Source organism: Pipra filicauda, unplaced genomic scaffold (assembly GCF_003945595.2).
Source record: "Pipra filicauda isolate LSUMZ 115617 unplaced genomic scaffold, ASM394559v2 scaffold251_size2273266_pilon, whole genome shotgun sequence".
NCBI lineage: Eukaryota > Metazoa > Chordata > Aves > Passeriformes > Pipridae > Pipra > Pipra filicauda.
In genome coordinates this window covers 980,965-995,910 of record NW_024104367.1, presented here as the reverse complement: position 1 = coordinate 995,910, position 14,946 = coordinate 980,965, and the positions used below count along the sequence as shown (strand labels likewise).

General features: G+C 52.7%; 1 protein-coding gene across 3 annotated transcripts in view; it reads right to left on the bottom strand.

Annotated features, from left to right (window-relative positions):
- Nucleotides 1-316: 316 nt before the first annotated feature.
- PTP4A3 (protein tyrosine phosphatase 4A3) overlaps nucleotides 317-14,946 on the bottom strand; it is a 40,839-nt gene continuing 26,209 nt past the window's right edge. Inside the window, exons 2-7 of one of the 3 annotated variants that reach the window (XR_005563793.1) lie at nucleotides 8,474-9,303; nucleotides 7,029-7,121; nucleotides 3,352-3,482; nucleotides 2,971-3,045; nucleotides 1,920-2,498; nucleotides 317-1,889 (exon numbers count right to left, since the gene is read on the bottom strand). Coding sequence is in view for 2 of the 3 variants with exons in the window: in XM_039382032.1 (XP_039237966.1) it covers nucleotides 2,381-2,498; nucleotides 2,971-3,045; nucleotides 3,352-3,482; nucleotides 7,029-7,121; nucleotides 8,474-8,578 (522 nt within the window). In the remaining variant the exon portion in view is untranslated. Of the gene's footprint in view, nucleotides 2,499-2,970; nucleotides 3,046-3,351; nucleotides 3,483-7,028; nucleotides 7,122-8,473; nucleotides 9,304-10,119; nucleotides 10,194-14,946 lie in introns of those variants that run through there. The other 2 variants (XM_039382032.1, XM_027713046.2) reach the window with 2 other exon arrangements.

Here is a 14,946-nt window from a genome sequence, read left to right as displayed (position 1 = left end):
CTCAGGAGTGGCCAAAGGAGGCTGAATTCAAGCCCTTCTGTCCCCAGCCTGACTCCACTCAAAGGTATTGTGGCTGGACCACTTGGAAATGTTCCATGTGATGCTCCCACAGGCATGGGTGAGGAAAACTCCATCTCCAAGCCTAGAAAGCAATGGTTCCCACAAGGAAGGACATGGGATTGCGAGGTTTCCTGGCTAGGAGAGATAGGGGCTGTCCCTGTTGTAATGCCAAGCTACCTCCTACGTACGTCCCTGGGGATGAAGCAGCACCTGTTTTAGCAGCAGGACAGACTCAGGCTTGAAGGGAATGGCCCAGCAGGGTGCTCCAATACAGGGTCAGGCCTTTTCATCAGCCCAATTTCTCACTTTTCCCAACAAACACACACTCTTCAACCATTGCTGCCTTCTCCACGAGTCATGGGAACCAACAGCCTGGGACAAGGCAGGAGAAAACTCAAGGGACTAAGGGCTGTCCTACAATGTGGAAGCTTGGACAGGCCCAAGGTGTGTGACATGACAACTCCAGAGCCACGTGTGGAGGATCCCCACCTCACTTGGCACCACAGCCTATCCCATGGGATGGCCATCCCTGATGTGCAGGGGGGCTGGCTCCCATCAGGACAGAAGTGGTGCTGGAAACTGCTACGAACACCTTCTCTGCCCACCCACATCATGGTACAAAGCTATCCCCTGCCCTTCTGCAGGTACTGAAGGTGTCTCCCCAGCCTTCCTCACCACCTATCCCAAGGGATGAACCCTCTGAAGCAAATGTCTCTGGATATCTACATTTCAGAAGGCACACAAACCTTTGGAGACACCCAACACAGGACACTGAAGGCATTACAAGCTGGGCAGCCTAAAACCACACAAGGTGGATGACCAGCCCTCCTTGCCCCAACAACTGGGATCCTTTGCAGTTGAGGGTGAGCAGCAGCAAGTCCAAAGGATACCTGGAGCTTCCATTGGGGCACACGTGTGCCCTGGTGACAGCAGATGGCAGCCAGCTGGGACCTGGTGCTGGGGATCAGTCTAGGGAACCATGGGTCACCTCCTGGGCTCCACTGGGCAGTGATGGGAGAAAGAAGGGTCAGAGGACGTGCGGAAGACAAACAGGGTATTTTTTAGAGTTCTTTTTTTCCTTTAATTAGCAAATTTCTTTTCATCCTTGTTAAAACGAAAAAAACCCCACCACACCCCCTGTGTGCTCACTGCTCCAGCTGCTGCAAGCGTTCAAAGGCAGAAAGTTGAGAGATGTTGAATGTCCCGGCTAAGGGGCAGCTCTGAGTCCACCCCACCAGGGCACACACCGGGGGGTTTCAGGGTGTCAGGTGCCTCGTTACAGATATGGAAAAGGCAGGTGCAAAATTTGGTGATGTGCTCTTGCCAGGCACACCCAAAATCCCCTAGGAAGGATGCAGCCCAGCCCCTTGGCCAGCAAATGCAGTGGTGGAGGACATGGATGTGCCCTGAGATGCACACTGTGTCCTCAGTGCATTGCTCCCAGAACTGGCATTTGTGCCATGACTCAGGGATGGGGACATGACAGCAGAGAACCCACTGCCCTGTGCATTGAATTTGGAAGCTATAAGTAAGAGCATCCAACACTTTGGGGGATTCAGTGCTGACCCTACACTGATCCTGGCAAAGCTGGTGCTTCGAAGCCCTGACATGTCCCCAAGGTCCCCAGTGGCTCTGCCTTCACTGCAGCAAACCCCCAGTGAGCCCCATCTGCAGCATCCCAGCTGGCATTGAGGCAACAGGATGATGGTGAAGTGGCAGAGGAGCCAGGAGAAAGGGAACAGTGCTGGGGGTCTTAGTTCAGCCCTTCCCATGATCACAAGGCCAGCACTGAGCTAAGAGCCCCTGTCACCTCTCCCTGCCATCACCACCTCCCCCCGAGGCCACCGCGCCATCCCCACCTCCCTCCCTGCTGCTGCAGCCCTTATTTATAGGAAGAGGTGGGAAAGAGTTTTTCCAGGGGTGCTCTGGCCCTCCGGCTCCCCCATCCCTTCTAAGCTGGCACAGCCCTGCCTGCATCACCCCAAACCAAGCACCCTTCACCCGCCCCTCTCAGTGCAACGGGGAGGTGAGAGGGAGGAGGAGGAAGGTGATGAAGAACTGTCGCACGAGCTCATTGCCTACTAATGCCAAGAGTCAATGGGCAGAGCTGCCTTCCTTCCTCGGGGCTGCAGCTGGAGAGAACAGCCTTTTCTGGGGCTGTGCTGTGGGTGCTGGAACACACTGATGATGCTCCGTGTCCCCCACCCCAGCCCTGGTGGTGGCAGGGGGAGTGCAGGGCTGGGCGAGGGGGTGACGGGGTGGGATGTGTGCGAGTGCCCGGGTGTCTGTGTGCACGGGTTTTGGCAAGAGGTCATTGAGGTTACATGATGCAGCATTTGTTCTTGTGGTTGTGAGGGTCCTTAAATCGGAGTCTCTGCTTTGGTCGGTATTTTTCCAAGTACGTAAGCTGCTTGCTGTTGATGGCTCCTCTGCGCTTCCTGCGGGGACAGAGAAGGGTCAGTGGGGTGGCAGGAGACCTCCCCATCCCAAACCACCCCTGTCAGGGTGCTGAACTCGCCCTGCCTGGAGCAGGAAGGGATTTTGGAGGATGAGGACACGTGCATCCTTCAAGGATGGAGAACAGGCACTGCCTCCAGCAGCTTTTCTCTCTCATCCGCCCTGGAAGTCTCAGGACAATGGAGAGACTCTCATGGAGAGCTGGGGAGGAAACACGTGGGGCAGAAGTGGTGACTGCCAAAAGCCCCCCAGGGAGGCTCCCAGCTGCTGCCACAGCCTCCTGCAGCCCTGATCCAAAGGTACAGAGTGCTGAATGCAAACACCTCCCTTTTCTTCCCCCAAAAGGAGAGAAAAACAAAACCCCAAAAAAAACCCCTGGGACACATCAGATCTCTCTGTTCCCTCACAGAGGGGCTGTTTTCTCTCCCAGCAATGAAACACCACCGGACTTACTGTCGGATGAACTGGATGGCATCTTCATACTTCATCCCGCTCTCGATCAAGGCCAGTGCAACAAGGACAGGAGCACTGAAAAGCAAAGATGATGGTCACTCCTCGGCCACACTGACATCACATCATTTAAACTCCAAGGAGAAGCTCAGGCAGCTCAGATCCCGCCCTGTATTCCAACACCTATTCCCACTCAGGTTTCACAAAACCCTGTTCAGAGGGGGACTGGGGAAGAGAAGGAGCAGCACAAGCATGGTTTCAGTGAGGTTTCACAAAACTCTGCTCAAAGGGGGACTGGGGAAGGGAAGGAGGAGGGCAGGCATGGTTTTCCCTCTTCTCTCTGCACGAGTGGGGTGGCAGGAGGGATGTTCAGCTCGGACTCACCGCCCTAGCCCAGCCACACAGTGCACGGCCACGCAGCACCCGGGGTCCTCGCAGAACTTGGTCTTCAGCAAGTTGAGCCAGTCTTCTACTATCTTGCTGGGAGGAGGTGCTCCATCATCGAAGGGCCAATCCTGCAAGGTCAGGGGAAGAGAGAAACACTGTCAATACTCTCAGGGGCTGTTTTTTACTCAGGTTAACAGTGTTTGGGCCCTTGGATGACTGTGTCAGGAACTGGGCTCACAGTGCAGCTCTGTGGGGCTCTGTGGCACCATCCAGCACACAGGAACTCCCTGGCTGCATCAGCTCAGGGTTTGAAGCCATGCAAGTCCAGGTCTGGGGTCTTCCCATCTCCTATGGACACGTTCAGTTTTTGGGAGCACCCACAGGATCTACAACACGGTCCCCACGACCCCCCTGCCTCTGCAGACCAGGATGGCCACACCCTGCACCCTCCCTATTCAGGTGACCTCACTGAGCTTTGGGGCCGCGTGCCTACCCCCCCCCGCCAGTTCCCATCTAATTCCAGCACTTGGGAGCGCAAAGACACGTAGGGAATTTGAGCAAAGGCAGCTTGGAGATGGCTGAAATCTCAGAGCCTGATGTAGTGCCAAAATTCAGCTTCCTGAAACACATGGATGGGAAGGGGAACACCCAAGTGCCGAAAGAATGGTCTGGGAACCCCCTAACACAGCCCTAGAAACAGTGACAGGGAGACAGACCCCTCCAAATGAGGCCATTTAAACATAAACCTTCAGGAAAGGTTTTTAAGGGACAAAAAAAAAAAAAAAAGCCCATCTTCTTCCGAGCTTCATCCTCAACCTGCAGGGGCTCAAAATTCGAGTTTGGTGAAGAAGTGGATAGAACCAAGTGTTCCAAAACGGGGATTTTTGCCCCCAAAATAAGATCTGGCAGAAGGAGCATGGCCACTGCTATGCAGCAGCGGGAGAGGGACAGGCAAGGCAGCATCTCCTGGAGGGCCTGGTGAGCCCTGAAGGGTGGGAGGCCAGGGGCCCTAATCCTAGTTTTTCAGGAGTAAGTCACTGAGTTGTTGTGCTGGAGTCATCCTTGGTGTGAGATGGCAAAATAAGCTGCTTCATTTCGTTATTTGAACAGCTAATGTGATTTCTGCTGGGATTTGCTAGGAGAGGAGCATGCTGGGCTTCAGGGTATTGTAATGCTTGAGCCAGCCCACCCTGCACAGCCTGTGCCTGTCCTGCAAGGCCACCTCCTCCCCACAGTGCCAGCAAAGCACCACTTCAGTCACGAGTGCAGGTCACCAGGCTTGCACTGGGGAGGACGCACCACACCACAAAATCATTGTGGTGTGATGGAATGGGGTTGTGTTGGAAGAGACCTCCAAATATCACCTAGTCCAACCTCCTGCCATGGGCAGGAACACCTTCCACTTAGACCAGGTTGCTCAAAGTTCCATTCAACCTGGTCTTGAACGCTTCCAGGAATGGAGCATCCATCATTTCTCTGGACAGCCTGTGCCAGTGCCTCATCACCCTCATGACAAAAACTTTCTTCCTTATGTCTATCTAAACCTGTCCTCTGTCAGTTCAAAGCTGTTCTCCCTTGTCCTGTCACTCAGTCTCCATGTCAAAAGTCCCTCTCCAGCTTTCTTGCAGCCCCTTTAGGCACTGGAAGGTGCTCTAAGGTCTCCCTGGAGCCTTCTCACCTCCAGGTTGAACACTCCCAGCTCTCTCAGCCTGTCTCCATAGCAGAGGTGCTCCTGCTCTCTGGTCATTTTTGTGGCCTCCTCTGGACCCGCTCCATCATTCCAGCATGACTTGGTGACTGCCACCAGCTTTAGAAGCTGCTTGGGATTCCCTGTGGCACATGGAGGAGCTACAAGCACAGGAAGCATCCAACCACTCAGTGAGTGTGCCTGGGACAGGATCCCTGTACATGTGGGGTGACTGTGGCTGTGGGTGCTGGCAAACAGGCATGCTACAGCAGTCAGGCCTCAGCTGGCTTGTGCTCTCTTCCCTGAAGAAAGGGATGGGATATATAGGCATAGTCTAAATATAGAATCACAGAATCATTAAGGTTGGAAAAGCCCTCTGAGATCATCAGTTCCAACCATTAATCCAGCACTGCCAAGTCCACCCCTAAACCATGTCCCTAAGTGCCACATCTACGTCTCTTAAATCCCTCCAGGGATGGTGATTCCACCACTTGCCTGGGCAGCCTGTTCCAGTGGTTGACAAGCCCTTCAGTGAAGAAATTTTTCATAATATCCAATTTAAACCTCCCCTGGTGCAACTGAAGGCCATTTCCTCTTCTCCTATTGCTTGTTACCTGGGAGAAGAGACAGGACCCCACCCAGCAACAACGTCCTTTCAGGGTGTTGTAGAGAGTGAGAAGGTTTCCCCTGAGCCTCCTTTTCTCCAGGCTAAACACCCTCTGCTCCCTCAACTGTCCTCATAATTCTTGTGTTCCAATATATATAGATATAGATATATATATGTGTCAAATACATATACCAAGATACATATATATAAAAAAATTATATATATACACCAAAAATGTATATGCCAAGATATACATATCTCAAATATGTATACAGATATAAGTGATATAGTTAAATATAGAGATATATCTGTAGCTACATAGATACATCTGGCTATAGATAGCTAGGATATAGATATCTCTCTATATGATTTGCCTTATATGGTTTCTATATGGTTATAGAAACTTTGATATACAAGCTATTTAGTTTCTATACAGTATCTTATATAGTTTCTCTAACTCCCTGTATAAAACATATCCTAGATACAGATATATCTCTGTGTAAGAGATGTATAGAGGTACATATATCCTAGATATAGAAACTCAGACTGGAGGACTCCAGTTAGAAATGGGGTAAAAGGCAGAAAATTTGGCGTGTAAGTGAGCAGATATGATCTCCACCATATGAATTCTGTAAGTAGGATACAGCTATCTTTATAAGATATCTTCTATAGAGATAGTGCATCTATACCTAGAGACATCTGTATCTGCAGAATCTGTATCTACAGAGATATAGGATAATCCCTGAGAATCTAGGATATAGCTTGCTCTCTCTCTAGGATATGGATTATGCAGAGAGAGCTATATAAAGAGGACCTACACAGAGCAGACCACCCCAGGAGACATGAGGCACTTCCAAACCCTTCCCTAAATAATGAGCAGAGCCTTACTTTCCAGCTGGAGCTGAACTCCCTGGCAGGGCAATCACGCCTGACATCATCTCCAATTACTTATCAGCCAAGATGCAGCCCAGGCAGCTGCCTGCTCTGCCTTTCCCAGCCTGCTGCCTGCTCCCTTTCATCCCTGCAGCTGCACCAGCCTGCTGCTGGGAGAGCAGAGAACCCTCACACCACCCCCCCAGGATAAGATAACGCCGCGGGTAATGGGAACCACGCGCATCTTCCACGTGGGATCAGGCACTCTCATCCCTGGATGCTTTAGAGCCTGAGCAACAGGCAGGGAAGGCAGCTGCCGACTCAGCCAGATGAGTCACAGTTTCGGGTGTGTGGGCAGCACTTCTTTTTTTAAAGCACCAGCCTCATCTCGGCTCAGCTGGCCTTCAAACTCTGCTCCTGGGCGAGCGTGATGCTGCTTTGCTCTCTCAGGGTGTTCAGCAGCCTCAAGAGATGAGATATTTAAGCACCATCCTGCTGCCCACCCACCATGACGGTGATGCCATCCTTCTCCAGGGGGGTCTTGTCATAGGTCACTTCACACACTCGCACAACTGTGGTGGCACCGTATTTCTTCAGGTCCTGGGGAGGGAAGGAGAAGGAGAGGTCTGAATAAACCCTGCTAGTTGCACCCCAGTTAACCCCAACATATCCCAGCCCTGCTATGACCACACAGACAACTATAGACCTTAAAGTTATACCATGCCCCATCTCTGGACCCTAGAGTAAACCCCCTATGGTTCATCCAGCCTGAGAGGCACAAGGAAACATGAAATCCCAGGACACCAAACTCAAGCGGCCACAGTAGGATTTTCAACCAGCACCTTCATGACTCCTTGGAGTCATGAGTGCCAGTGGGGCAATTTATTTTTAAGTCCTGACAGCCACACCAGCAGAGACATCACACCCCAGGCAAAGAAGCATCCCCAACACGAGTGCAAGTTCCCTGAAGGAGGAATTATTTGTGCCTGTTGATGTCACACTCCTGCTGCAGAAATGGCAGAAATGCAGGTGGGAGGTGGCTGGGGGGTCGTAGGACACCCTGCCGATCACACTCAGCATCTCACAGATGGCTCAGGGCCTCCTTCCCAGCCTTGCTGAGCTATCCCATCATCGCTCCAACACACTGCAGGCTCAGGCGTGGGATTTGGGCTGTTTCCAGCATGGCTTTTTGCCCGGCACAAGGATTGCCCCCAGATTACGTGCCGGTGTACCGACCTCGCACCATGAGATCATCCCTGTCCATGATCCACCCCCTTTGTTCCCCGTGTGAGCTCACCAGACCGTGCTGAACCCCCCGCACGCTCGGCAGCTCAGCCAAAAATCTGAGCAGCCGGAGGAAAGGGGAATTTTTCTCCCTTCCCACTGGTGTGGTCCCCACGGTGTGCAGGGTATGGGGTAGCTGTCCCCAAACCACAACCACCTTCCCATGGCTCTCTGAGCCAGTGGCACTCACACAGATGCTGAGTTCCCAGGCAGGACGCCATTGCTGGCTCATGCAACACCAAACCCTCCAGCACCACCCAACACACTCTGGGCATTGGAAATACACTGGGATATTTCGGATGAAAAGTCATTACTGAGGTGCTGGGAGATGCTGGGGATTGCGTGTGTGCATCTACATGCATTGCTGCAAAGCCCCATGACATGATGTCCCAGTGGACTTGGCAGGGGATGTAACAGGAATGGAGAAACTTTCTCCATCTCTACAGTGCCCAAACATGATGCTTGGGGTCCTCCAAAACATCCCACCTCAAAAAGCTGGCAGTGATTATACCCACTGCCTCAGGATGCCACCAGGGGCCGTGGTATCAAAGGGGAAGTGCCGCTGCCTCATTTACACAGGACTGATCCTGGCTGCATCTCAGCATCAGTTTTTAGCCCCAAAAGGTGCAGCTGGACCCCGGTCCCCTGTTCCAGTCTCCCCTCCTTACCTCCAAGAAAGTGTTGAGTGTGGCATTGGTGGGGTTGTGGGTGATGAGGAACCTCATGTTTTTGTAGCAGACCTCCACCGGCGCAGGGCGGTTCATCCGGGCCATGGTGGGACAGGGGGAGGGTGAGGTGCTGCTGACAGCGGCGGGGGAAAAGCCCCAGAAAAGTGTGGCTTGGAGGGGCAAAAAAACCCCAACCCACTTCCCCCCCAGCAACCCCTTAGCGCTTCAAAAATAAAAATAAAACAGGATCGAGAACTCAATATACAGACGTTGTGCAAATAATCCCAGCTTGTGGGAGCGCGCCGGCTTCCTGACACACCGCAAGCCCCCTCCCCAGGGAGGAGGGAAAAGCCAGGCAGGAAAAAAAATAATATTAATGATAATAATAATAATAATAATAATAATAATTAAAAAAAAAAAAAGAAATCCCTTTGCTGTAGTGTCGGTGTCCTCGGTGTGTGTGTGCGACGGCGAGTGGCCGCCGCCTCCAGCGCTGCGCGCTCCCGGGCGCTCTAGAAAGGCCTCTGCATATGGGGGGTGGTGGTGGCGGGAGGGTGGCCTCCGTCACGTTACCCCATCGGGGTATGTGGAGTACTTGGGGGTGGCACGGGGGGCCGGGAGCCTACGGGGCGGCGTCGGCGGCGTCCGGCAGCGGTGCCTCGCTGGGGCGATCCATGCACGGGAGCCGTGAATGGTTGAGTCGGAGGGTCGGGATGCCGGGCGGGACGAGGTGAGGGCAGCCGGGCACTGTTTCACAGGGTGCACTGCCGGGGGCTGCGGGGATCACAGCTGCTCCTCAGCACCTCCATAAATCCCAGCAGGGAGCGAGGCTGCAGAGGAGGGAAAGGGAAACACTGTGGTGAGAGTGTGCTCCTCAAGGAAGCCCCTGCTTGGTGGGGGTACCTCTGAAGGCACCATCACCCACCACAACCCATACCAGTATCACTGATTGCAGAATCACAGAATCAATTAGGTTGGAAAATATCTCTGAGATCATCAAGTCCAGCCTTTGACCCAACACCACCTTGTCAACTAGACCATGGCACTAAGTGCCACATCCAGTCTCTTCTTAAACACCTTCAGGGATAGTGAATCCACCACCTCCCTAGGCAGCCCATTCCAATGTCTGATCACTCTCTCTGTAAAGAATTTCTTCCCTATATCCAACCTAAAACTCCCCTGGCAGAGCTTAAGACTGTGCCCTCTTGTCCTACTGCTGGTCGCCTGGGAGAAGAGATGGACCCCCTACCTGGCTATAACCTCCTTTCAGGGAGTTGTAGAGAGTGAGAAGGTCTCCCCTGAGCCTCCTCTTCCCCAGGCTAAACAACCCCAGCTCCCTCAGCCGCTCCTCACAGGGCTTGTGCTCCAGTCCCTTCACCAGTTTGTTCATCCTCATCTTCGCAGAAGATCACAGATTAGAAAGTGAGGTGGTATTTAAAAATAAAACTGAAATATCATCTGAAGAGCTGAAATAGCACTGGAAAGCCAGAGGAGGTAACTCACAGTTAGACAGAAGGGAAAAGCACATGGCAGGGAAGGGCTTGTTCTCTCTCCTGTGCCACCCAACATCTACATCCACTGGAGGATTTAAGCACCCAAGCCACGCAAGCCGACCCTGACACCCACCCTGTCCCCCCAGACCTCACCTTTGCGTCCCTGGAAAGCACAGAGTATTTCCACCCCAAATGCCTGCTGTGCCTGAAACCAGCTGCCACTGCCCCTAATCGGCCACATGCTCCCGGCGCTGCTCGAGCGGCTCATGTCTACCAAATGCACCTCTAATGCTCTTAGGAGAACTAAGCCGCCTGCAAATGAGCTTTCTTGGGGAGGGGAGGCAGAGGAGGGAGTCACATGTGTATGATTTCACTAGCTTTAGTGGTGGATGTGTCTCCCTGCTTGCTCATCTGCATCACCACACTGCCGGCACATCGCTCCCTATAAAGTACTCTAGCTCTGTACCTGTGGCATCTTTGCCTTCAAGGATGGCAACAGGAGGAAATAAAAAAAAAAAGAATAAATCAATTCCCACTGTGGAAACGCCAAAATCCAAGAGATGATGGGCCCTGGGTGGAGGTGAGGGCTCTGTCAGCCCCACTCAGAGCTGAGGGAAACCCGGGGCCTCCCCAGGTTGTTACCCACCGGACTCTTGTTTTGAAGCTGCTCCTTCCCCTGGTCAGAGGCTGCTTAGAGTCGCCTGGCCAGAGCCTCAAAATAGAACATAAGCACATAAGTAACTCGAGCCAGGCCAGCAGGCACCCCCTCACCTCTCCTCACGATGCCCCAGCAGACAGAAACTTTCCCTCTGGATTGTTTTACTCTGATGTAACGAGACAGGTGGGATCAGGGAGGTGAGCTGAGCACTGACCAGCTCATCACAGCACCTGGGTGCTGACAATGGGATCCTCCATGCCTGAGCAGCATTTACAACCTGCTCGCCAGCTCCTGCTTCTCCAGTGGCACCCAGGAATGAAAAAGTCAAATAGCAAAGGGGGAAAAAAAGCCAGGTGAGGATTCAGGGGAAGCAGGGCTGCTCTGCTGAATGTGCCCAGTCTGGCTGCTAAAATCATGGACTTTTCCCATCGACCATGTTCCATCACTCCTGACTAATTTTTTTTTGCCCAGAAAAAATGGGGTAATGCTACTCCAGAGCCCTGCAGGGATATTCTTGCAAAGTTCAAACCCTACTTAGGCTGCAGGGGATGAGTGGGACATTCTGGGGGCAAATTTCCAGTTCCCATTGAGGAAATCAGATTTCAGCAGCTCATAGAGGCAGAAAGCTTGGCTTCCGTACTTGGCTGAAGTACGGGAGCAAGGCAGGACCTGGCTTCCTAGCAGCACTTTAGGTGTGATTCAGAGCAGACAATGCCGAAACTCCCAAGGTAGCTGACCCTCCCCACCTGGACCACAGCAGCTGGAATCTTTGCTCAAACTTTGCAACAATCCTGCATGATGGGCTGGGAAACCTGCTCTTCCCCTGGTGTTCGCCACACTTTTCCAGTGATGATCCCACCCATCACTTTTGTTTGTGGGGTCTGCTTCCCCCTGAGATGATATCACCATGGCTGGATAAGACTCCATATGGTATTTCTGGAGGGTAATTTTGGGCTAGTTTTGGCTATGTGGCTACTACACGTCCAGCTGCTGAGCTGAGGGCCAGCACAATCATGAAAAGAACCAGCCGCCCAGCTAGTGGATGTTTCCCAAAGAAAACCTGCTGGCAAACCCCTCAGCAAGGTTCATCTTTTTCACTTAAAGGAAAACAGAGGTTAAAACCCTCCAGAGGGATGGGAGGTGGGAGGGATGGGCAGCCACAGGTGCCTGCTCAAAGGGAAGAGCTGATGCAAAGCAGGTATAGCCCCAGAACATCCCTTGTAAACCCACTTTCTCAAACAAAGGACTTGAGGATCTTTTGCCTTTCCTTTTAAAGCTTTTGGCTCCTGGCTCTTCCAACTTCCACTTTGCTTAATGATATCTTGCCTTCTGCCCCTTCAGATCTGAAACACTACACCAGAGGTGCTCAAGGAACAACAGCAAATTCTCCTTCCAAACAACCTCATACCTTGTTTTAAGAGGCTGCAGAGACACGTTAATATGAACTGTGCCCATGTTTAACTGTGTCCTGGATTAATCCCACCCGTTGAGCAACCCTGTCGGACTGGGAGCCGCTGTGAGCACCAGTGTCCACCAGGAGCAGTGGCTCACTCCCTGCCACCCATCCAACACACAGTTCATGCTCCATCGGCGCTCCGGATCCCACACAGTTTTTTACTGGCTTGGGTGTGCTCGCTGCCAGTAACAGAGGTTCAGTGGGAACCGCCTGCGTACGGGAACAGCCAGTGCTCCTTTCCCACAAGGTCTCTTCTCTCCAATGGAAGCGTTTCAAGTATTTTGGCACTTGCACGTCTCAGCAATTCAGCCCCGAAGCCCATAAATCCCTAATGGATATTCAATTGCAAATCATCCCCGGCGCTACAGGCTGAGGCGCTGATCTCCATATTAAGCACTGCAGAACAATGTGGAAAAGGGAATTTCAGCTAATATTAATAACCTGCCAAGCATACATAAATCCTTCTTATTTGAGTGCTATGGGGGATCCAGAGGAAGCATGTGAGGACACAGTGAACAAGCCCTGGATGAGGATGCTTGGCAGTGCAGCGCTGGCCTGTCAGGCTCACACCCATCAGGGGGAAGCCTGAGGAAAGGAGGTTGTAGCCAGGTGGAGGTCAGTCTCTTCTCCCAAGTAACAAAGCGACAGGGTGAGAAGAAGCAGCCACAAATTGTGCCAGGGAAGGTTCAGATTGGATATTAGGAAAAATTTCTTCCCTGAAAGGGTGGTAAGGCACTTGAACAGGCTGCCCAGGGAAGTGGTGGAATCACCATACCTGGGATGATCAAAAGGTACATGGATGTGGCAATTAGTGGTGGACCTGGCAGTGCTGGGTTAGTGGTTGGACTCAATGATCTCAGGTTTTCAACCTTAGTGATTCTATAATTCTTTTTGCACCAGGACTGTGGAAGTTTCTGCTTCTTCCACAAGAACCTGAGCAGCCAAGAGCCCTGTGAGGATTCAGTGAACACACTTTGGTGTGGCAAGGGAGCAATGAAGGATGCTGCTCTGGAGATGGGGACCACTGATCCATCATCTCCTTGTCTTACACCCCAAATCAGAGGGGATCACAGGGGTCTCCAAAATACTCCTTTGCAGTGTGGCAGATCCATTACACACATGTCTTGGCCTTGTCCCAGCTGTCCAGGGACAGATCCTGCAACAGCAGGGATGAGGCTGCTCTTCCTCATGGCAACCAGATGCAAAACGAAGGTCAGGTCTTCTTCACACAGTTAATGGAAGAGCTTGGCTGGAGCAGTGAGCAAGTGCCAGACCTGAAGGCTGTGCTGCGGGTACACGGGGTAGCGGGATGCAGCTGCTGGAGTCAGGTTCTTCTAAACACAGCAACTCCCCAAGCAAAGGAAAAGGAAGCTTTGCAGAGCCAAACTGTTGCTCCACGTGGGCTTTAGCAGCGGGACTCGGAACAAAGGCTCTTGCTCACCCAAAGAATATGTATCTCACCCGTATATAAATATAGCTGTCTCTGAGTGAGCACATCCCCCATTCAAAGTTCACCTTCAGAGAAATACAACAAAACACCCATCTGTATTGCATTTCCTTGACCTCTCTCCTGGTTCCAGCCCCTGTAGCAAGACATCAACCAGCCTTTTCCCCTTAAGGCTGATCAAGTCCTGCTCTCCCTGCTCCCAATCCCACCTCTGCAATAAGCACTTCCACCATCCTGAAAACTGAATGCACGTTTCTGAGCAGTCCCAGTTATTACCACGTAGCAGTTCTGCACAGGACTGCCGTCACTGGTATGTGTGACCACGGGCAGCAGGTCTGTGAGGCTTGGCTGCACACTAGATCAGCACCACCACCAGCACCACCACCACTGCCCACCAGCACCACTACTGTCACCACTGCCACCAGCATGAGCAGCACCACCACTGCCACAAATGCCACCAGCATGAGCAGCACCACTGACACCACTGCCATCAGTATCAGCAGTACCACCACTGTCACCAGCACCACTGCCACCAATACCAGCAGTACCACCACTGCCATCACCGCCACTACTGCCACCAGTGTGACCGCTGCCACCAGCGTCACTGCTGCCACTAGCATGAGCAGCACCAGCAGCACCACCAGTCACCATTGCCACCACCAGCGCCAGCATGACTGCCACCACAGTGACCACTGCCACCAACTGCTACTACTGCCACCGTTGCCACCAGTGTCACCAAACTCCCACCAGTGTCACCACCACCACCAGCACCACCACTGCTGCCATTGCCACCAGTGTCACCACTGCCACCATTGCCATCGCTGCCACGGAGGACAGGTCCCAGGACACAGAGAGCCACAGTGCTGTCCCCAGCCTGTGACCGCAGCTGGGACACAGCCAGAGGAAAGCCAAGTCGCTGAGATTTCCTCCGGTCGCATCTGCACGGAAGGAAACAGGAAAGATCCGGGAGGAGAGCGACGGAAACAAAACCCCCGGCAGGAGCCGCATCTGGGGGCAGAGGCGTCAGCAGCCACCGGCACGTCCCGCTCCAGGTGCAGAGCTGGACAGAGCACAGGGGGATGCCCCAGAAAAGCTGTGCTGGGTACTGTGGTGGATGCGGGGTATCTGCTACCAGGAGTGGAGCAGTGCCCGGCACCATCTGCCAGGGAACCATGGTGGGGTTTTCCCTCCAAGGGGTCATTGTTTTCTCTCGTCGTTTCTTTTGCTGCAGGTGATGTTTTCTGAGCAAAGCAGCAAGGAGGATTAAAACTGCAGAGGGAGAGGAAGCCCACCAAAACACACCTGCAAGATAAACCAGGTCATGCATCTTCCTCCTTTTTGGTGGTAAATGCTGGCTGACATGTGATTTTGCAGAAGAGAGCTGTACAGCTTCTGATTTTATAGCTCCAGTTGGATTTA